At 33.0% G+C, this 24,727-nt stretch overlaps 1 protein-coding gene and 1 non-coding gene across 2 annotated transcripts in view; one reads left to right on the forward strand and one right to left on the reverse strand.

Moving 5' to 3' along the window:
- Positions 1-1,246: 1,246 nt before the first annotated feature.
- LOC111056614 overlaps positions 1,247-24,727 on the reverse strand; it is a 93,295-nt gene continuing 69,814 nt past the window's right edge. The window contains exons 2-5 of the mRNA XM_039425314.1: positions 10,490-10,654; positions 7,907-8,116; positions 4,480-4,621; positions 1,247-2,618 (exon numbers count right to left, since the gene is read on the reverse strand). Coding sequence (XP_039281248.1) covers positions 2,293-2,618; positions 4,480-4,621; positions 7,907-8,116; positions 10,490-10,645 — 834 coding nt within the window. The 5' untranslated portion in view covers positions 10,646-10,654 and the 3' untranslated portion in view covers positions 1,247-2,292. The remainder of the gene's footprint in view (positions 2,619-4,479; positions 4,622-7,906; positions 8,117-10,489; positions 10,655-24,727) is intronic.
- Trnap-cgg lies at positions 23,942-24,013 on the forward strand. The gene has a single exon. It is a non-coding gene; the product is annotated as a tRNA-Pro (tRNA).

The raw sequence follows: 24,727 nt of genomic DNA on the forward strand, positions 1-24,727 counted from the left end.
GTTTGTCCAAAGGATGTCTGCTTCAGGGCAGCTCTGATAAGATACAATTATGACCTTGAGAATAACTTTTTCACTTCATAATCGATGCATTTTAAATGCATCTGGAAGAATCAATCAATGATTTGAATGAATCATACAGGATGATTCTTATTTTATTTCAATTACACAGAGAGTATAATCACCGTGCTATCGGTTCAGTTGTTGAAAGGGATGTCTGCTTCAGGGCAGCTCTGATAAGATACAATTATGACCTTGAGAATAACTTTCTCACTTCATAATTGATGCATTTTAAATGCATCTGAAAGAATCAATCAATGATGTGAATGAATCATACAGGATGATTCTTATTTCATTTCAATCACACAAAGAGTATTAAAACCATGTGCTATATCGGTTCGGTTGTCGAAACGATGTCTGCTTCAGGGCAGCTCTGATAAGACACAATTATGACCTTGAAAATAACTTTTTTCACTTCATAATACACACCTAAAACTCACTCATCTCTCACCATCATCTCTTCCATCACCCGCGCATGAGTCAAGAGCGTATATGGGATTCATTCATATTAGAGACATTCAACATGATTATCAAGTTTTTCTTTTTTTTGTCAGAGATTGACAATGGTGTAATAACCGAAACCAGTCTTTCTAATTATCAATAAATCAGTGGTTTTTTGACAATAATTTCTTAGTCTTTTTCATTCAATATGATTATCAAGGTGTAATAGTTTCTTATTCCCTTATTGTAATAGTGATTTCCTGTACCGTATCCTAATTCCATTGAATAGTCTCAGTATAGTAGATTAAGAGTGTAAATCAATGCTAGATCTTATATCTAGATCTCTAATGCTAGAGTATAAATCAAGCTAAGATCTTATGATATAACAAACTTTCAAAACATTCAACAGGATTTTAGAGTCATGATTTCCTGTGTCCTATTTCTATTGTACAGTTTCAGTAGAATAGATATAACCTCAGTATAGTAGAGTATAAATCAATGTAGATCCCAAGCTACAGGATTTTAAAGTCATGATTTCCTGTGTCCTATTTCTATTGTACAGTTTCAGTAGAATAATGTGATATGTTCCTGATCATAATAAATGATTCTCTATATCCTTATTCCTAGAATTCTATCGTGTAGTTTTAGTAGAATTGATATAACCTCAGTATAGTAGATATAGTCACGTAGTATAGTAGAGTATAAATCAATGTAGATCCCAAGCTTCAGGATTTTAGAGTCATGATTTCCTGTGACTTATTTCTATTGTACAGTTCCAGTAGAATAATGTGATATGGTTCCTGATCATAATAAATTATTCTCTGTATCCTTATTCCTTATAATTTTATCGTGTAGTTTTAGTAGAATAGATATAACCTCAGTATAGTAGATATAGTCTCAGTACAGTAGAGTATAAATCAATGTAGATCCCAAGCTGAAATCTTTTGATATAACAAACTTTAAAGACATTCAAAAATATTTTAGAGTCATGATTTCCTGTGTCCTATTTCTATTGTACAGTTTCATTAGGATAATGTGATATAGTTCCTGATTGTAATAGTGATTCCCTGTATCATAATTCTTAATAATTAAGTTACATTGTAAAGTTTCAGTAGAGTAGATGTTGAGTATTAATCAATAGAGAGGGTAAGGCTCAACTCACACTTGCGCGACTCAAGTCAAGAAGAGACTCGACTCTAGTCGAGAGCATGTGTTTTCGAATGGTGACAGTCACGGAGACTAGAATCGACTGGTCTGAGTGTCACCATTTGGAAAAACTTGCTCTCGACTAGGGTCGAGTCTCTTTTCGACCTGAGTTGCGTAAGTTTGAGTTGAGCCTTAGAGGTAAGTAAAATAGAGAAAACATGAAATTGGAGATTCAAATAATTGACAATCTAACCCATCCCATTGACCCACAAATTGTGACAACGTTTTGAAACTTGTCACTGCAGATATAATAAGTCCAATTTTTAGGTCCGGTTAATTGCACAAAAGCTTGTTGAATTTTAATCGTGAAATTAATCACGATTAAAATTCAACCGGATTTTGTGTAACCGACACTTAGTGTCTCTTCTTTTCAAATGTTCTAACTTTTATCTTAATTTTGCCATTTTAAAACATGTCAGTTTTTTATTGTCTCTTCTTTTTAAATGTTCTTTCTTTTATATTAATTTTGCCATTTTAAAACATGTCAGTTTTTTATTGTCTCTTCTTTTTAAATGTTCTATCTTTTATCCTAATTTTGCCACTTTTGAAACATATCAGTTTTTTATTACCTCTTACATTTCAGATGTTCTATCTCAATTTGGCCAGTTTGGTCTTTTTGAAAACGGCCTCTCGAAGTCTCTCTTTAACTTCTTGCAGATGCTTATTCCTGTATTTGGGATTTGTGCTAATGTTCATGACCATCAACATGGCTGACTTGCATTCACTCTCCGCGTTGTCGAATTTCAGTTTAGTGTCTCTCTCCCATTTGTTGTAAGGGAACTCGAACATGCACTGGAATCCTTCGTCCAGAGCTATCGCCTGGTCCGAATAGTCTGTGACCACAATCGAGACGATTCTCAGCTTGAACGATTTGGTTTGTAGGATGCTTGCTTGGAGGAGGGCTTCAGGAACTCCTGGCAACAGAAAACTTTCAATTTCGAGATGCATTGGTAGAAATAAGTGTTTGGGGAATCAGAAATTGGAAGCTCTAAAAAACTTTTTACTTTCCTTGCCCTATTATCATAGGTAAGGAAAGTATTGCTTTCCAAAAAAAATTAAAGGTACCCCAATTTCCAAATTAATTAACCGTGTTTGATGTACGGTATTTTCTAGGGATCTCACAATACTTTTTTAATGAATTTATTATTCAAATCAATAAATAAATTCTATGAATAATTTTACTTTCCTTGCCCTCGTACCAAAGGTAAGGAAAGTATTGCTTTCCGAAAAAAATGAAGGTACCCCAATTTGTAAATTTCTATACGTTTCAAGGTCCCCTGAGTCCAAAAAATTGGTTTTTGGGTATTGGTCTGTTGTGTGTGTGTGTGTGTGTGTGTATGAGTGTATGTGCGTCTGTTTACACGATATCTCATCTCCCAATTAACGGAATGACTTGAAATTTGAAACGTAAGGTCCTTACAATATAAGGATCCGACACGAACAATTTCGATCAAATGCGATTCAAGATGGCGGCTAAAATGGCGAAAATGTTGTCAAAAACAGGGGTTTTCGCGATTTTCTCGAAAACGGCTCCAACGATTTCGATCAAATTCATACCTAGAAAAGTCATTGATAAGCTCTATCGACTGCCACAAGTCCCATATCTGTAAAAATTTTAGGAGCTCCGCCCCATCTATGCAAAGTTTAATTTTAGATTCCCAATTATCAGGATTTAGATACAATCTAAACAAAGAAGTTTGAGTGGAAAAGATTGAACATGAAGAACTCTACAATTGATGTTCAGTAATATTTTCACCTAAAATTGAAAATAAGCTTTAAATTCGAGAAAATGTGATTATTGAATTGCAAACTGTTGGCAACTGTTGATTCTAGTTAATCATTCACTATGAAGAGATAGCAGACCTCGTGAGTCTCCAGCATTATTGTGCTGTCACCAGCTGGCTCAGATCTTTCAGTAGTAGACTTGAGATGCGCGTGAACACTAGCGTCAGGTGATCAATTTTCATAACGGCAAGGAAGGTTGTGTGAGTGCACCACACCACATTTTTATTTTTTCCCCTACATTGGAATCACAGTTCATACATGATACACTAAAACTTGGGAATCATATCATCAATCATCATTTTATTACATGCCTGATTAAAATGTCCTTTTGTAACAAGATGTCAGTTCATTCTCAAAATGATTAGAAACTTTTGAAATGCTTGAAGATCTTCTTCTTCATGTGCCTGTCCGCTTCCAGACGTTGGCTAGTTTCACCCTATCCACAACTGCACCAAACAATTTCACGGTTTTCATGGAGAACCAATTCCTCAAATTTTTCAGCTATGAAATTCTTCTGCCGACCCCTCCCCTTCCCATTGCAATATGCACTGTAGGAGATCATAACGGTGAGGGTTTCTCATAATATGCCCCAAGTGTTGCAATTTTCTCGCCTTTATAGTAATTAGGAGCTTGAAGATAACCGAGCTATTTTAATATAATCATATCAGAATTGAATATTATAGATATTGAGTAATCAGGCTTTATAGTCAAGATTACACAATTTTATGAAACATATTTCATTCTTTCTATAATAAAATTATTGATCTTTCCACATTGATATTGCTGTAGCAAACATATTTTTATTGTTTAATCTATAGCAAATCCCATGTATGAAATTGAGCATCAAAAAATCTTTCTTGAAAATTATTCAATAATTGAAGCCAGATAGAATTTTTTTAATTTTTCATCTTCTCTTCTATTTTGATGTTTTCTGTAACGTAAAGTCATCCCCTACAAGTCCTTAATAGAATAGAATATTTTTATACTCACCAAGGTTGCGGTATTTTGAATTCACTGACCAAACATAAATCTGAGTATAATTATTCACTCTGAAAATTTTATTCAGATCCACTGATTTATTCATGTGAATCCTGAACTTTTGTATTTTGCATAGACTCTCGCCTCGATAGTTCTGTGAAAAATATGCAATATTAGTGACATTTTTATGATATTTATGATTTTTTATTGATATATTGCACATGGGCATTCATTTCACTATATTCTTGGTATTGTAATTATGGTGAAATAAGATACGATTTTATTTTTATTGTAAATTATGTTATTTTTATATTTTATTGAGAGAGTGAGAGTGGGTGAGTGGTATAGGAAAACATATATATGGTAAGATTATACTAGTGACTGACTCGTTTTCAAATGGTAAAATTATCACAATATATACGTTTCAATAATTCCTTGCGATATTCTGATATCAAACGTAGATCAGAATATAATTTATTAATTTTATTCAGTCTAACCCAGAGTGAGACTGTAATGATTAACTATTAACTGTAATGATTCATGGGATTTTTAAGCAAAAATAGATGTGAAATTTTAAATAGGGGTTTGGTTTAAAAATTACATTGGAGGTTTTCAATGTTTAAAATCATCACCTAATTGATTCAGTATTGATGAATCAATTCAATTCAATTTTTTTCCTTCTGAATACAATTCAAAGCAGTTACATAGAATCTTAAGCAATAAAGTTTATACAATTCAAGAAACGATTTAATATACTTACTAAAATCAAACAACAGAATATAGAACTATACTAAACAATAAAACTCTTGAGCTATCACAATTTTATTCGTATATAAAATTCTTGTATCAGATAGGAAAGAGCTTACATAGGCAACAAAGGCCTGTGCGTAAGCTCGAGCTATCATAACGATATGCGTTATATCTATAATTATAAAGAGAGATCTCAATAATTTTTATTATCCATTATCCATTTCATGAATGAATCATCATTTGTTTGATATTTGAGAACTTGAATGTTAAATCTGATATCCAGTAGTAATGGCAAATAAAATAGATATTTACACCAACTGACGTTAATATTAGTTCATTAATTACTCTCCATATTTGAACAGAATAAATATAAGCATTCGTACCATGCATTATCACTGTGAAATGATAACATATCATTGACGGCATAAAACTATTTATCGTAGGCCTATGATGTAATGATAGCTTGAAAGGTTCAGAAACATCCTTTATGACATCATACATTTCAATATTTGAATGCTTCTGTTGTTAACATCCTTGTGGAGTATCGTATAGTGAGGTCCAAGTTATAATGGCAGTGTAGGAAGATAGGAGAAAAGGGTTGCCAGATCTCAGCCTTGCCACCCAAACAGCTGATACTGGTATATCTGATCAATTTTAACTGTTCATTATTGTTGAAAATGGTTAATCAAATTCTATTTGTCAAGAAAATATATTTTTTGAAGATATAATAATAAATTTTCATGATTGAGATAAGATATTTTGTCAATTAGTTGAAATTTTCAATTGTTGATAAACGATGTGGCAACATCGCAAAGCGTGAAAGAGATAGCGCCATCTGCTTTGTTGAATGATAGACAAGGATAGCAACACCATTGCAAATCACACACTGCCATTATCAGTAGGACTATAGGTAGTCTTCCTTTAAAATAATATTCATTAGCATGATAGATTCCAATTATAATTACAAATTCCACTTCTATGGACACACTCTTACATGATCTCTAGTTTATTTATCTCTCTCTTGTTTTCATTTTTGAGCATTCAATCTCTCATGCATATTCTCATTTTACTTTCCTTGCCCTATTACCATAGGTAAGGAAAGTATTGCTTTCCGAAAAAAATTAAGGTACCCCATTTTTTAAATTTATATACGTTTCAAGGTCCCCTGAGTCCAAAAAAGTAGTTTTTGGGTATTGGTCTGTATGTGTGTGTGTGTGTGTGTGTGTGTGTGTGTGTGTGGTGTGTGTGTGTGTTGTGTGTGTGTGTGGTGTGTGTGTGTGTGTGTGTGTGGTGTGTGTGTGTGTGTGTGTGTGTGTGGTGTGTGTGTGTGTGTGTGTGTGTGTGTGTGGTGTGTGTGTGTGTGTGTGTGTGTGTGTGTGTGTGGTGTGTGTGTGTGTGTGTGGTGGTGTGTGTGTGTGTGTGTGTGTGTGGTGTGTGTGTGTGTGTGTGTGTTGTGTGTGTGTGTGTGGTGTGTGTGTGTGTGTGGTGTGTGTGTGTGTGTGTGGTGTGTGTGTGTGTGTGTTGTGTGTGTGTGTGTGGTGTGTGTGTGGTGTGTGTGTGTGTGTGTGTGTGTGTGTGTGTGTGTGTGTGTGTGTGTGTGTGGTGTGTGTGTGTGTGTGTGTATGAGTGTATGTGCGTCTGTGTACACGATATTTCATCTCCCAATTAACGGAATAACTTGAAATTCAGAACTTAAGGTCCTTACAATATAAGGATCCGACACGAACAATTTCGAACAAATGCAATTCAATATGGCGGCTAAAATGGCGAAAATGTTGTCAAAAACAGGGTTTTTCGCGATTTTCTCGAAAACGGCTCCAACGATTTTGATCAAATACATACCCAAAATAGTCATTGATAAGCTCTATCAACTGCCCCAAGTCCCATATCTGTAAAAATTTCAGAAGCTGCGCCCCATCTATGCAAAGTTTGATTCCCAATTATCAGGCTTCAGATACAGTTTAAACAAAAAATTTCAAGTGAAGAATATTGAGCATGAAAATTAATGTTCAGTAACATTTTCACCTAAAATTGAAAATAAGCTTGTTGTTCGAGAAAATGTGTTTATTCAATAAAGCAAACTGTTGGCAACTGTTGATTCTATTAAATGATTCACTATGAAGAGATAGCAGACTTCGTGTGTCTGCAGCGTTATTGTCCTGTCACCAGCTGACTTCGATCTTTAAATAGTAGACTTGAGTTGCGCGGGAACACTAGCGTCAGTGATAAATTTTCATAACGGCAAGGAAAGTTGTGTGAGTGCGCCACAACAGATTTTTTATTAAATTCTGAAAAAGTAAAAGAATAAGACGTTAATGTTGTGGTATTAACAACTTTTTAGCGCTAGTTTTGTAATCAATTTTTATATCACCATCTCAAAAAGGTCTAGTACCGTACCTCGAGATGCAAATACTCAATTGGCATTTCATTTTATTCTGTTATAGTATTTTCCCATGTTGTCAAATTTGTATTGCTTTTATTATTGACACAGTGTCTGAACTACACAAAGCTTTTATTATGTATTTCTAAGATGTTGTACTTTTTTGTCCTGCTGCCATTAAAACATTTCAATCAAAAAAGCTACATCTCTCACCATAAAATCAAATTATAGAATCCTATAAATACATAGGTACCTCAACTAAATAAATAAAGCAATACCAAATATCATGTGAATAGAAAAAAATTCTACCATAACGTTGCTAAATGTTTTCATCAGATAGAGATCGAGTACTCTTTCAACCAGTGTTCCGACAATCTCTCCAGTTTCCTCATTGATGGCGATTAGAGATTGAGTGTCCTGCATCCACCAACGTATCAACTTCAAATAGTTGTCAATCGACTCTTCATCTTTCAGAATGTTGGTAGTCCTGCACAGGGGGTCGTCCATCAAGTAACAGTTCTGCCAACATAATTTTGAATCAACTATGAGAAGTACAGGCTTCAATTCATTACAAAGTTTCATGTTCAATAATCAAGGTAATTGTCAGATCAATAATAATTATTATTAGACAAAAATTCAAAGTTGAAAGTAATTGATAATTTTAATAACATAATAGTTTAATAATAATCGATTACCATTTGTATAAATAATGCAATTTCTCTTCAATTTCCAATTGTCAGATCGGTTGTTTTGTTTCTATAGTTCGGTCCACGTTTTAATGACAGTATTTGATCAACTTTGGTTTTGCTATCCTAGTTTATCAATCGACAAAGCAGGTGGTACTATCCTTTTGTAGGTCCACAACGATGCCAATTATGTTTTTGACAGTGTAGAAATATAATTAATTAATGCAGAGAATCGGTATCGCTATTCTTCTATCTTTATCCACTGCCATTGTAACGTGGACCTCACTATAGAACACTGTAACCGACTGTTTTCATCATATAGTATCAGTATTTATATAACAAATATCGGTCATAATCCATCTTATATCAAAGTCTTATTATTATATCAAATATGATAACTCCAATACAGAAATCCAATAAATCCTTGGAAAATCAAGATTACAAATTTTCAAAGATCAATTCGATCATGATGATTTTGCTATTCATCCATTCATTTGTACAAAATTTCTTACCATAATATTGATAATATCACTTGTGTTATTGAGACAATGAACATATACAGTTAATCACATAATAAATTCATCAACAACACAAATGTTATCAATTTTTAACTAGTATTTCTGTGAACAGTAGACCTCGCGCAGTTATAACGACGTCCCAAACCTAAAGCACATCCACACTGATACACTAACTATTTATTTGATCAGATCATGCTTACACAAGATTTAATTATCATATAACGCTTTGCGGAATTTAGCGCGAGAAAACCAGAAGACATCTAGGCGCCCAGACGAGCTGTTATATTATAACATCCTATTTAATAGTGCATAAAAATTGCATTCAATGAGGCATGCAATTTATAGTCTACACAGCTGCTAATTTTTTACCAAGTTACATTGAGATATTGAATTGCATGCGTCATGGCATGCAATTTATAGTCAACTCGACAGCTGATTTATGATGAATAATTCTATAGACTGATTTTCACTCTAATATTGACGTATGAAGGGGGCTCGTCCTTTTTCCTTTTATATTATCCTTGAAATGCAAAATTTCCAAAAACCTTGTATATACGTCGACGCGCAATTTAAAAAGGAACATACCTGTCAAATTTCATGAAAATCTATTACCGCGTTTCGCCGTGAATGCGCAACATATAAATATTTAAACATTCAAACATTTAAACATTAAGAAAAATGCCAAACCGTCGACTTGAATCTCAGACCTCACTTCGCTCGGTCAATTATCATAGTTTCATCATTTTATAAGTTTTTGATATCATATTGAACACATTTAGATTGGAGAAGATCATGTGAATGACTAGAAGTATTTACAATGACATAAAAGAGGAGAACTTAGAAATTAAGTAAGAGGATAACAAAGAAGAAAAGAAAGGGACAGAATTAGTTACTTCCTTATTCTGTTCATCATAATTAATTTATTATTTGGAATTTTGTTCAATTCTTTGTTTAAGATGTATAGAAGTAGCCTACTGATTTTTTTTTTAATATTTACATCCTGTCATGGAAAATATTCTTAGGTATTTCTCTATGGAGAACAATGAGATTTAGTAATTCAAGAGACTTGAAATGTTGTCAAAAAATCAAATTTATTTCAATAAAAATTATTATTTCACGGGAGCATGGTTTCGTGTGTGCTCACACATCATCAGCTTACAACATTTCAAGTCTCTCCAATTATGGAAGAGTTCCACAACATCAATATTCACGCTACAAACTCAATTAGATATTTGGTAAGTTACAGATATCTCTACTTAGATTCTATTTTGCTTAAACTTCTCAAGAATTGTCTTCCATATAGCATTACTAGATTCTTTAAATGATTTAGACTATAATGTAATTTATATTATTGTAATACATACATTTTTTGGACTCAAAATAGTGTGTGAATTGAGTTATTATTTACATAACCTCTAGACCGTGTATTCCAAATCAAGGTTCAAAGCAGTTTTGGGGGAAGGCCTGTTGTTTTTACCTGCATTGTATCTATTGTCTATGAATAAATAAAAATAATCTTATAAAGCAATATCTTTGAAGCAAGTTAGTACAATCAACTTAGAAGAATAGTGTGTGGCAGCTGTTATTATAGGAACAGTGTTCATCCTTGGAAGATGCCAACAATTTTACGATTCTGTGCAAACGATTAGTAACGTATGGTGTTGTACCAATAAGGATCAAAAACTCACCTTAATATGCTCAAGTGCTTCATCAAATCTGTCTTCTTGAAGATCCTCCACTCTGAAACCAGGAATTCGGACCCATATTCTTGGAAATTTTATACGAGTTAGAAGCGGTACTCTTGGATCCAATCTTGGGTCTGACTTTTTTTCCAAAAGTGTCATTATAATTCACTGAAAACATTGACAATCGTTTCAGTAATATTTTACCTTACCGCATATTCTATCTGAAAACTAAATTATTTTTTGAATATGAGAAAATCAAATATATCCAATATCGTGATCAAGGCCACAGGTTTTCCTGGAGTGAGGATATTTTTATCCTGATTCAGGATAATTAAGTTTTTTAAGTTTGCAAGACTCAACTGATGAAAAATTAATACATAGCATGAACTATCCCAGGATAGAATATTGCTAAATCATTCAGGTAGAACATGGAAATACAGCGTGGGGTACTTCCAATTAATAATTACCTACGACACTCACATTAAAAATAATATCTTTTCTAGATTACTTGAATGAATATCAATATAATGGTGAAACTGATATGTTGAATACAAAAATCATATGAATAAAACTATTTGAATACTCTCAAGAACTAGAAGAACTAACAAATTCACAATTCATGTACAGTATCAGTATATTATTGCTTTTAATATTAAATTTTCTTGATTCAAGATTCAAGATTCGTTTTATAAACCATCAGGCTACAATTATAGCATTAGGCAAGTCATAATACATACTTTTAAAAAGTAGTCTACACACAATTGAACAGAAAATCGATACAAATTGAACAGATAAAGCATAATTATCTACATTACATAAAATACATTCAATTCAGGTATTCAGGTATTCCTCAAGTGAGTAAAAGGCATTATTTTTCAGATAACTGTATACAATTTTCTTAAATTTGTTTGGGGGCAGATTCCTGATTGTTTGAGGCAGTTTATTGTACAATATGCACTGTTGGAAAGTATGGCTTCTCATAGTTTTAGTGAGTCTTATTTGTGGTGCTACAATGTTCCGACTGTTCCTAGTATTATATGCATGGTAATCTTCATGAATGAAAAATTTTTCTGAGTTTTTCTTGACGTGAATTAAATTGGAATAAATGAAGAGAGATGGAAGGGTTAGTATACCCAAATTAGGGAAATGTGTCCTGCATGAATCTCGCTGTGTTAGTCCTAGGATTGCTCTAAGAGCCTTTAGAAAATAGAAGTCAAGCCCATTGATCGACAAAGCGGTTACAATTCAAAATTTGCCGCCTTGCACGATTACAGCGCTACCTGGATTCGAAGCAAAAAGTAGTCAGCTGCTAAGAAATTTTTAAGGCAGTGAATGACTCAATGGGGGCCCGTAGTGTAGTGTTTTAGTAGAGATCTGTTCTTTGTTCCGGTTTTTGATTGGTTTTTATGGTTGTTTTATTAATATTTAGCTTTTGAACTACGTTTTACTCAAGGAAGAAGAGGTAAGTTTATAATACAAGACATCCTGTGTTACCTTTGTGTTATCTTTTATCAAAATGTGAACACTTGCATTTGACGCCCACAGCCTGTCGTCCGCTAGACAACACTGATAGCAATCGATTAGCGAAGTTGCTGTTTTTTATTTTTACAAATAAATTTATCATTGAAATTCTCTATAATCTGTGAATTAAATCTGTGAACAACTAAAACTACTCCTCAATTGTTTGATTGTCTCCAAAATCAAAAGATATTCCATAAAATGCTTTGTCGGCATCGTTGAGATTCTTTGGTTATGTTTCATCATTTCCAAGAAGTGATGATTCTCAATCTCAATAAATATTTCTATTATATGATCTATAAATGAAACTGATAACATTTCTTTATGAATTTACGCTCTGCTCTGGCTTATAACTATTTTGAAAATGTAAATTGATTGAAAATGTTAATTTTTGAAAATATGTATTAGGTTACATATAACCGGTAAATCTGATACTGGAAGTAAGCTACGGTACTCTAATAACGCGGTAATAACTATAGATTCTCTTCTCATGAGTCAACAAATAAATTACTAAAAAATAATAACGAGTGACCTGACTGGCTCAGGTCTGGTGTCAGAGTTTTCAGGTTGCACCTTATCAATTTCAGGGCCTCTGTCATGACCTAAAGACCGTTATTAGGCAGCCGCGACAGACAATTTAACGTGTCCCGAAACACAGGAGTGGCCCAAGAAAAATATCTTGCCCGAGCCGGGATTTGAACCCGGGCCTCTAAATTATAAAGCTAGCATCTAATATTACCGTATATTATAAATCAAATTAAATCTATTGTCTAAAAATAATACACAAAAACAATACATTATATTTAAAAAATCACTTTAAAGTACAAAAAATATATAATGATTGAATGTTTTAAAATTAATTGACGTTACCAGCAAAACCTTATTGGTTTGTAATAATATAATGTTATCACCCACTGTAGCTAATAAATTTATTAAATCAAAGCTTCATAGCTCAATATATTTCATTTGAAGCATACTTTGCTGTATTTTATTTTCAAATAAAATTAAGGCAGTAGTCCATCTATTCCGCTGTAAGCATAGCCTATAAATCATTGTTGACTGTTCTAATTGCTCACATTCTAACTAGATAGAGAAAAAATCAAGTTATTGAATAGCGGTCATGATATCACATTCTTGTAATTTATTTAATCGTTTTCATTAAATCCGTTTATGAAAATGGTTTACACATAAATTGTTTTCTGTGGAGAAAATCTTTATTTGATTATAACTGACATTGTCATCTTCATAAAAATCATGAATTGCGGCAATAAATTCAATGTACGGTAGATCATGTTGTAATAATGTCACTTTTTATGTCTAAACAATTTATTGCTAAAGTTATCCAAGTGGTTTCATGTTCAATTCCATGATCTGAATTTCAAGCTGATAGAAGGTAGACATTTATTAGCAGTTATCATTTCAAAGTAGACAGTGCTTATTTACCTAGTAAAAGGCTTTTAAATTTACTATTTAAAAAGAAGTAAAGTGTAGGATAGTTGGAGAAGAATGGATAATTGAGTACTGTCTAAAAACTACAATACTGATCGAGAAATCAGTTATAAGCTATTCCACTGATTTATGCAACATTATTCATTCCATTGAATATCTGTAAAGCGTTGTACCCAGTTTAAACTATATGAATTATTGATAAGTTGAGAGATTAAAAAGTCTTATTCTGATGTTAAGAGGCAGCAAACTTACATCCTCTTTTGTAGGTACCTCTTCTATACCAATTATTGTAAATTACTAGCCCATATATTATTGTAGCTGAAGCTGAAATAAATTCACATTAGTTCCAGCTAAATTCAACCATTTAATTGCTGTAACTTGTGTTATAATAGAGAAAAATAGCATAAAATATGCTTAGGTATCTTAGGTATTAACATCATAGCTTATGATATCTTTTCTCTATGGGTTTATCAATTTCCACTCTATTAATCAAATATGCTTAATCGATCGAAAAAATTGTGTACCATAATAGAAAATAGAAAATAAAAACCAATATCTTATCTAATAAAACTGTCTATTATTATCTTCTGAACTAATTGACCGAGCGAAGGGAGGTCTAAGATTCAAGTCGACGGTTTGGCATTTCTCTTAATGTTTAAATGTTTATATGTTGCGCATTTACGGTGAAACGCGGTAATAGATTTTCATGAAATTTGACAGGTATGTTCCTTTTTAAATTGCGCGTCGACGTATATACAAGGTTTTTGGAAATTTAGCATTCCAAGGATAATATAAAAGGAAAAGGGAGCCTCCTTCATACGCCATTAGAGTAAAAATCTGACTATATAATTATTCATCATACATATTATCTGTCTAGTGGACTATAATGCTACCCGTTCAAAAACATCGAACATCTTGAAAATGTATCAGGACCTCCTAAATATTTAGGAGGTCCTGAATGTATCTTTCCATCAACGTTAGTAGACAGTTGACTATAATACTACCCGTTCAAAAACATCGAACATCTTGAAAATGTATCTTTCCATCAACGTTGCAGCCAGACCTGATAACAGCGCTCACACTCACACTCCGGGACGACACGTCACGGTACGATAGGACAGAAAGCTCTATGTTTATTTAGGATTTTTTTAGACAATTTAAATTGATAAATTATTAATTTTTTGAGAAAACGTAACAACAGATCAATGTAACTTACTGAGCGCGAGGTCTACTCTTCACATAACTACTAGTATATCAAGAGTATCCCCACTCTATCTGTAATTCGTTATCAATTTTATATTCTTTCGACTATCTCTCTTGTAAACATAATTTATCAACCTACATTTTATGTTCCCATTGTTATGCACCTATTGTTCTCGAGATGCAGGCCAGAATAATGCATAGCGTATCCCGTTGATTTGAATCTAGTTACTGATGCAGTTGAAGCTAGTGCACTTCGAGATTGTTCAGATCTATCATCGATCACGGTTTTTGTTTCTTGTTTTATTAACATGGAAGTCTGTGGCTCTATGCATCTCAAACAAAAATTTCTTCAACTGTCTATGCTGGTACAGTCCCAGCTGAATAGGTTTTCACTGTTCAAGAAGAGTCTACCATTGATCCTTAAAAATATTACTTTATTCTTGAAACTCTTCAACTTATTTGATTTCTTTTATCGTTAACAAAATATTTATTTATAAGGAGTGATCGGTGGTCTAGTGGATAGAATGCTTGCGTAGCAGCCTAGAGATACCCAGTTCAAAAGTTTCAGACTTGGTCACTACCGCGATATCAAATGGGCACGTTAAATTGTCGGTCCCAGCTAAAGAATGACAGTCGTAAGTCCCAATTAAGGCTTAAATTATATATTAAGGCGAGGTGGAACTTTCATCAGGGACTCCCCACCAGTAAAAGCCTTACGAATATTATTATTGTAATTATGCAAAATATATTAATAACTATTTAATTACTGTATAGTAACTAAATACTAATTAAGGTACTATTCGCTACTACTATCTCCATTACCATAGTACCTACCATTAGGTGACCTTTCCTTAGGATATTTTTTATATTTATCTTTTTTAATTCGAATGAATGATGTACAGTGCAATACCTACTTGATTATTTTTCAAAACTATGCACCTTTAATATTGGCTGATCACTTTAAAAAGTGTCTTTTAATAGTCATCTGGGTTAAAATTTACTTTTGTCGAAAGTATCCTATACTATTAAACGAGCAACTTCTGTTTAGATGTTTGAATGTTTAGATGTTTATATGTTTATATTTCACCGGATTTCGAAAACGACTCTAACGATTCTCAAGAAATTCAGAATATAGTAGGTTTATAATATAAAGATTCGATTGCACTAGGTATCATCCCTGGGAAAACTCGCTGAAGGACATAATTATTATTCATCCTTGGAAAAACAGCTGATAATAATTATTTCGTCGTCTCTTGGTGATGTTAGTGAGTGAGCGAGTTCATGTGTGTGGGACTGTGTCAAAATTATGACTCAGCTGTTGAACTTTTGTAATCATTCAATCAGGTAGGTTAATGCCGGTTGCAAAAAAAGCCGGGTTATTTTCAAATTCCAGTAGATCCATCTTTTTGAAATCGTCTTCTCTGATTTGGTTCACGTGAAATTAATCAGGATTAAAATTTAACCGGCTTTTGTGCAACTGGCCCTTTGTGAGGGAACTTTTGCATTCCTCTGGGAATTAATCTCAATTTACTTGTGATTAGATAGAACATTTCTGTATGAATCTTATTATAATTTCTTCTTTCGTAATACATTTTTTATGCTTTTGTACTCCAGAGCGAAGCTCGGTCCTCGATATTTACCAATTATTCAAGAATCTCTGATTTGGTTCACGTGAAATTAATCAGGATTAGAATTTAACCGGCTTTCGTGCAACTGGGCCTTTGTGAGGGAAATTTTTGCATTCCTCTTGGAATTAATTTCAATTTACTCGTGCTTAGATAGAACATTTCTGTTTGGATGTTATTATAATTTATTCTTTCGTAATACATTTTTTATGCTTTTGTTCTGTAGAGAAAAGCTCGGTCCACGATATTTACTAATTATTCAAAAATCTCTGGTTAATTTTGAAATATTTTACTCTTATGTCCTAGAAGGGAGATTAGTTTGATGTTCTGTTACATTCAGCATAGAAATATATGTATAATATTATAATTGCCATTTGTATCGTGAATTGTATAGTATAAATATCTTTCAGCATAAATATATTCTATCCATGGTAGACTATATTGTTCCTATTCCAACACTTTTCTATCACAGCATTTACACTGGTTTTTTGTTATCAAAATTTTATAAATACTTACGGAATTTCCGCTCATTTTCCAAAAATAACCAGCAGATCTACGATTTCATTCATTTGTAACACTGCCGAAGTTGATTTGATAATGAGATTTCATTAAAAAAAATTCCTTTCCGTAATCAGTTGAACCTCAGTTCCGCTAACCTTTTGGCTTTCATGTTACCGAATTTGGAAGAATGATTATGACTTTGTTACTGACTTATCAAATAGCTATAAGTAATGTGTAATTACAGGCAACGATTCGGATAATCTAATAGGAAAGTTCAATTGTCTGCCAATCACTGAAGGAAATATTCATAATCATGAAACTGAACTGAATAATGTTAGGACGGGGATTTCGAAAATACCATACTCTTGGCAACTGTTGATTCTATTAAATCATTCACTATGAAGAGATAGCAGACCTCGTGTGTTTCCAGCGTTATGTCCTGTCACCAGCTGGCCCAGATCTTTGAATAGTAGTAGACTTGAGATGCGTGTGAACATTTTTTTATTTAAAATCTGGTGTGGTGCACTCACACAACTTTCCTTGCCGTTATGAAAATTGATCACCTGACGCTATAGTGTTCACGCGCATCTCAAGTCTACTATTCAAAGATCTGGGCCAGCTGGTGACACAGTACAATAACGCTGGAGACACACGAGGTCTGCTATCTCTTCATAGTGAATGATTTAATAGAATCAACAGTTTGCAAATGAATGATCACATTTTCTTCAATTTTCAGCTTATTTTAAATTTTAGGTGAAAATGTAACTGAACATTAATTGTAGAGATTTTCATGCTTAATCTGTTCCACTCAAAATTTCTTGTTTAAATGTTATCTGAAGCCTGATAATTGAGAATCTAAAATCAAATTTTGCATAGATGGGGCGGAGCTCCTGAAATTTTTACAGACATGAGACTTGTGGCAGTTGATAGAGCTTATCGATTATTTCAAACCATTCAAATTCTTGAATGGTCCTGTTCCTGACATTCAACCACAAGTGATGCCCTACCCCAATTTTAATAAAATGATCGAAAACTTTTTTATATGTATATAATTTTCCAATTTAAGAGAAATATAGCATTTAGCATTGAATAACATGTGTTTTCTAGTTTATCAAACCCAAATTTGTACAGAATTTTAACCAAATAACCAATTTTTCAAACATATTTATTGGAAAAAATTAGAAATATAATCATGTATCATTCTTAATCAACATGAGATCAATATATTGAATTTCGATTTGGTACTAACAGAATGTTTAATTCAATTATAAAATACATCTATCCAACTTAAATGCGATTTTCTCAAAACACAATTTTGCTCTATGTGCCCTTTTACCGTATACCGCTTCAATTACTGAATTATTCAAAAACATTTATATCAGAACTATTTGATAATAAATAAGTTTGCATGGACCAGCCCTACCGTTTTATCGTTTTCCTGCCATTGTATTAAGTTCACACCCCTCAGATGTATTTTTAATAGGAAAATATGAATTAATAATTGAGTATTATTGTGGATCGAGTGTGTGTGTGTGTGGGGTGGCTTGATGCTTGTAAGTGCGGAAGGGAGACGTCGTGCATTGTGTATTGTCACAGAGGAAATAGGAGACGTGTTGTGAGGTTTCCTAATAGCCCTCACGCCCTCACCTCCGGAAGTCATGCACTTGGAACTTTTATTTGAGCTTAACGGGATTATGGTTCTTTCGTTTTGGATTGTCAACCCTTGTCATTACACACTGAAGCCTTCTCCAGACGTTCCTTGAATCTGTTTGAGTAGATAACTGTCGGTTTTATTAGAATAAGCGGATCAGTCGCTCCTAGAGAGCTCAGTACAAGCATTTGAAATTAATTTTGTATTAATTTACGTGTTGAATGAATTGAAGTTATCCATTTTTGGATAATTGTCACATCTATTCAAACAAGAATAAATTGAGGGGAGAATTATAAGTTGAAGTAGATATTTTTCAATTGAATCAATTTACATGTAGTAACATCTCACATGTGTTTATTACTTTCATTGCCCTATTACCATAATATTGGAAACGTTTTCCTTGACGAAATGAAACATTCCTAAGTAATTCAAAATAGCAAAAATTTTACACTATTCTCTCTTCATATTAATTTGTGTTTAATTTTCTAGTTTTTCGAAATTTAATTTGAACGTGGACTGCGACTTCGTCCCGTTTCAGAAAGCCCATTTTCTGACTACAGCTTTTTAAAGTCTAGAACTAAAGCTGCGTTTACACCGGAGATGATAACACAAGTTTTCAACATTTTTGTTATCAATTATTGATGTTACTTATTACTAAAGTCAATAACATCATGTTGAGTTGCGTTTACACCGGAGTTGATAACATGAGTTATTAATAAAAAGTTGTCAACTTGACTGAATCTGCAAACATGTCTCTTAACAAAAGTTTATAACTCGTGTTTTTAACAGAAAATTTCTTGTTATTAACAAGATTTATGTTATTCATCGAGAGTAGGTAAGGATCAAAGGAAATGTGTTATGTTAATAACAAAAGCCTCTTTTATCGCATTAACTTTTGTTAATAACAGGTTACTATCTTCCCCGCAACCCCCTCGCTCTGCATCCCTACCCTAAAACTACAGCTGTTCCCTAATAACTACAGCTGCTGTCTAAACACGTGACAAAGTTATTAACTTTTGTTGATAACAGAACTAGCAGCCTAAAGAAAATGTTATTGACTTATGTCATAGCCACCTCAGTCTAATACAAGGCCCCGGCCTACGATATTGCCACGTCGCAGTGTAGGCCTAGAATCTAATACATGATTGGTGAAAAAGATTTAAAAAAATACCAGCTGATCTTTTTCACCAATCATGTATTAGATTCTAGGCCTAAAATGCGACGTTGCAATATCGTAGGCCGGGGCCTTGTATTAGAGGTGACTATGCTTATGTTGAAAACTTTAGTTTCAAACTCTGGTGTAAACGCATTATAATTTATTTACCTTAGATCAGATGAAGATCATTATGTTAATGATCACACATGTTTCAATTTAAAGTATTTTGAAGATAATGTTTTGCTTTTTATTCCGGTTGTTTTATCATAATGAATACTCTCGTTAAATGAAATCATAATGAAAGTCAATTATATTGATAAGAAGATCTCGTTAATAACAAGGAATTTTCTGTTAGAAACATGAGTTATTAACTTTTGTCAAGAGAAATTTTTGACGATTCAGTCAATTTAATAACTTTTTGTTAATAACTCGTGTTACTAACTCCGGTGTAAACGCAGCTTTAGCTAAATTCCGAGCTCGGAAACCGCCCCTTAATCATTTAAAAAGTCTTATTTGATCATAGATGATTATGGTAAAAATAATATGATTACTAAATTATTCAAAAACAATTCAATTTGATCATAAGTTTACATGGACCAGCCCTACCGTTTTATCGTTTTCCTGCCATTGTATTAAGTTCACATCCCTCAGATGTATTTTTAATAGGAAAATATGAATTGATAATTGAGTGTTATTGTGGACCGAGTGTGTGTGGGGTGGCTTGATGCTTAAAAGTGCGGAAGGGAGACTTCGTGCATTGTGTATTGTCACAGAGGAAATAGGAGACGTGTTGTGAGGTTTCCTATCCTAATAGCCCTCACCTCCGGAAGTCATGCACTTGGAACTTTTATTTGAGCTTAACGGGATTATGGTTCTCTCGTTTTGGATTGTCAACCCTTGTCATTACACACTGAAGCCTTCTCCAGACGTTCCTTGAATCTGTTTGAGTCGATAACTGTCTAACTGTCGGTTTTATTAGAATAAGCGGATCAGTCGCTCCTAGAGAGCTCCTAGAGAGAGTATTTTGTATTAATTTACGTGTTGAATGAATTGAAGTTATCCATTTTTGGATCATTGTCACATCTATTCAAACAAGAATAAATTAAGGGGAGAATAATAAGTTGAAGTAGATATTTTTTAATTGAATCAAATTACATGTAGTCACATCTCACATGAGTGTATATTCTACATAGTACAGAGTGTATCGATAAATCAAATCAAATCAAATTTTATTTCGCCACAACAAAAATAATAATCCTCAATACAAAGTTGAAAAAAACATATTGATCAATATCTAAATATACACGAAAAACAACTTTGTCAAAACAAAATAACATGTTTGGCGCTGCCTGCAAAACCGAAGTTTGAGTGCTGAAGAATCACAGCCTCTTTTGGACTAATATGCAATCAAAATTCGGGAATGGAATAGTAAGGGCTAAAAGCCTGTTTCTTCGTTTCCAATCATTTTATGATTGAGTTGTTTTGTCATTGTTGTTAAATAAAACTATTATCTTGAAACTATCTATGCTGGCAGCGAGTATCGATATTAATTTTTATAATTATTATTGAACGAAAATCCTAAATAAATGCTGCAAATCACCCCGAAGACCTCTGCTACTGCAGACATTGACAACAGGGCTAACAGCTAGATGGAAATTCGATGAGAACTACTATCCAAAAATTAATTTTAATATAAAAAATTTCAATTAGGAAATGAATAAATGAAACAAGAATGATATACATATGAAAGGAAATATAAATAAACATAGTATAAACTAAAAAGGAAAAGTAAATTCAAAAGTGTAATTTGAAGCACTAAAATATATAAGTGGCCTATATTACTTGATGATGAATTACATTATGTGGCTTAAAAGATAAATATTACAATATTATTATATTTGTGGTTAGAAAAATAAATTGGAAAATCACAGAGAATGAATCTGAGAAAAAAATATATTTGAGGTTTGGAAGAAAAATAAAAAGGTAACTGCAATAAAAGAAATATAGGATAATTGAGAGTGAAGGTGGCATTTACTAGTGCATTATGTGTGAATGAATTGCGAGATATTCACTGACTATCCATTCTGCTATCTTTATAATACTGGTTTTTAATATTAAGTTATCTGTTATAAGGTTGATCAGTCTGTTACTTATGTAAGGGAATTGTCTCCGGCATACAGTCATGTCTGTTCTATTGATTTGGATACTATATATAATTAAAAATATAAATCAATTGACACCACAAATTAGAACTTACAATTTCCGTATACAGGGTAATTTCCAAATCAATAAAAAGTAAAAGCCATACGAATTAACTTTTACTTTTTATTGATTTGGAAATTACCCTGTATACGGAAATCGTAAGTTCTAATTTGTGGTGTAAATTGATTTATATTTTTAACTATTTATAGTATTATATTCTTAACAAATAACTGTCTAACTGTTAATACTGGAAATTCAATGAAAAGGAGATGTGTAGGGTATCGTCTAGGTCGGCCAAGTGCTGCTTTTATTATGTGCTTTTGAATAAGATAGATTTTATTGAAATGTGTGATAGATTGGTTATTTTAAGGTAGCAATGTATTGTGAAATGTTAGTAAAATAAATTATTCACATTAGTTACCTTAGGAGAGCTCAGTATGAGAAAATGCAAACATAAATAGATTATATGGGTTTGAAATTTATTAATAAATTAAAGTTCCTCCATGGTGCACATTGGGTAGCGCTCAATGGACTAGCAAATGATGGTGGTCAGACAAACTTATGTTCTCCTGACCGAAAAATAAACACAACATCTCAAAGAAATTGAAAATATACAGTGTATGTAGACATTTGAGACTCATGAGCTTTATATGTGTTGTGTACCTGCCATACGCTAAATAATAATAATCCTATACTATTAAACGAGCAATTTCTGTTTATATCTCTTATATATCTGTATGTGACCGGATCTCGAAAACGGCTCTAACAATTCTCACGAAATTTGGAACATAGTAGGTTTATGATATGAAAATTCGATTGCGCTTGGTCTCAACCCTGGGATAACTCGCTGAAGGAAAAATAAAGGATAACTACGTCCTTGGAAAAACAGCTGGAAATTTTGTCGTCTGTCGATACCGTAATGGAAGAGAGTGAACGAGTGCATGTGTGGGATCATCAAGCTGATCGCACGAGAAGAAAAATTCAGCAAAACTTATTTTCGTTTATTTCTCTTTTTTTAGAAAACATGTTTACTTCAGAAAGTCCAAAATAGTAACTAGATGCTGTTAGTGTAGAATAGTACATAGTATATTAACAAAAAATATTGTAGCAAACATAGTATATCATTCTAAATCGAATTCATAGTATATCTATTTGTAATTGATGATGTGTTCGCTTTTTGAAGTGTGAACAAATTGTTATTTTGATGAGTGATAGTAGCTTAACCTAGATTTTCATTTGCACTGTAGTATAAATTTGAAAAGGGACAGTTTTGGGCATAAGCCTGTTGTGCCTCCTCATATAACTCTAAAAATAATTGTACGACTGAGAAAATGAATAAATAAATATAAACTATAAATTCATCTTTCGTTACAAAATCTTCTATGCCTTTACACTCCAGAGCGAAGCTCGGTCCCCCAATATTATTTAAAAATTACCATCATTATGATGAATAAATCATTCAAATCGAATTTATTATGATTATAAAATAAAATATTGTGTTGAATAAAAACCTGCTAGACAAAAAAATCAGTTTAAAACGGTAGAGTTTGAACATATTACATGAAGGATCTATTCTGTGACTTATCAGAAATTTTGTTGTTAAAATGCAATATCTTTTTTATTCTAACAAAAATACAAACCAACAAGTTAAATGCACAAAACAGTTGAAATTTAAATGAAATAAAAACGTAGTCAATTTGTGTTGAAATAAAATAGGACTGGCTGGATCATTCTGAATATTTATGGACATAAACTCTTCATTCCTTATCGGAAAACTTGTAACCCCCAATCATGGAAGGTGTGAGAACTGATAGACGTAACTTTTCATTATCTGTAATAAATAATGCAAGCAAAAGACGAGAACAATAATTACATTGTCTGAAGTATTCAAAGTAATCTTGAAATGCGTCATAACTATTTTCGAAATTTATCACCACAAACCTTCACAGGATTAGAGTAGGTACGGTTGACGTGAAGTATGACAGGAACGCTTTTGAATACAAACAGTCCCACTTCTGAATAGTTTGACTGTTGACTGCTAGCATAGATAACTATAGCTGTAGATAACTGTATAGCAGCTTTCACTTCCTCAAGGTCCATTCTAACTAGTGCTGAATTGTTATATGTTGGGTACTTTCAGCGAAGGGTATGGCCTGTTGGTCTAGGGGTATGATTCTCGCTTCGGGTGCGAGAGGTCCCGGGTTCAAATCCCGGACAGGCCCAACATTTTTTAATGAGCATTGTTGGAAATTAGTTGAAGATTTGTGTGAAATACTGTAGATGAAATTGTAATGTATTCAAAAGCGGATAAGCGTGGGTAGAGGAATTTATTGTTATGAGAGATTAGGTAAAGTTTCAAAATCCTTGACCAACCATATATCAACTTTTTGAAAATTTTCAGAAGTCGGCTATTTTTTGAAATAGTCTACTCCGTAGGTGTAGTAAGAGAGTTGGAAAATTCGTGTAAACAAAACTGTATGCGAATTATCTATTGCATGGGGGTTTACACTAAAGCCTGGTTTTCATTAGTAGAGTTAGTGGTAGAGTGTTCCCTGGGCAAGTACTAACTATCTTGTGAACTCTCTCAATGAAAATGTTCGAGGTAGAGTAGAGTCATGGTAGAGTGCTAGTTTTTGGTAGAGTAGAGTGGGATAGTACTCTACCACTTGCCTTCCCCCACCACCGCTTCTCACTCTACTCTACCACTACTATGCTAATGAAAACAGTCTCGAGCTAGTAGAGTAGAGTCGTGCTGTAGGCTATCAAGTTTAAGAAGTACTGTTATTTATTTAAAAGTATTAATTGACCGAACGAAGTGAGGTCTTAGATTCAAGTCTACGGTTTGGCATTTCTCTTAATGTTTAAATGTTTATATGTTGCGCATTTACGGCGAAACGCGGTAATAGATTTTCATGAAATTTGACTGGTATGTTCCT

The sequence above is a fragment of the Nilaparvata lugens genome, chromosome 3, assembly GCF_014356525.2.
Source record: "Nilaparvata lugens isolate BPH chromosome 3, ASM1435652v1, whole genome shotgun sequence".
In the NCBI taxonomy this organism is placed as follows: domain Eukaryota; kingdom Metazoa; phylum Arthropoda; class Insecta; order Hemiptera; family Delphacidae; genus Nilaparvata; species Nilaparvata lugens.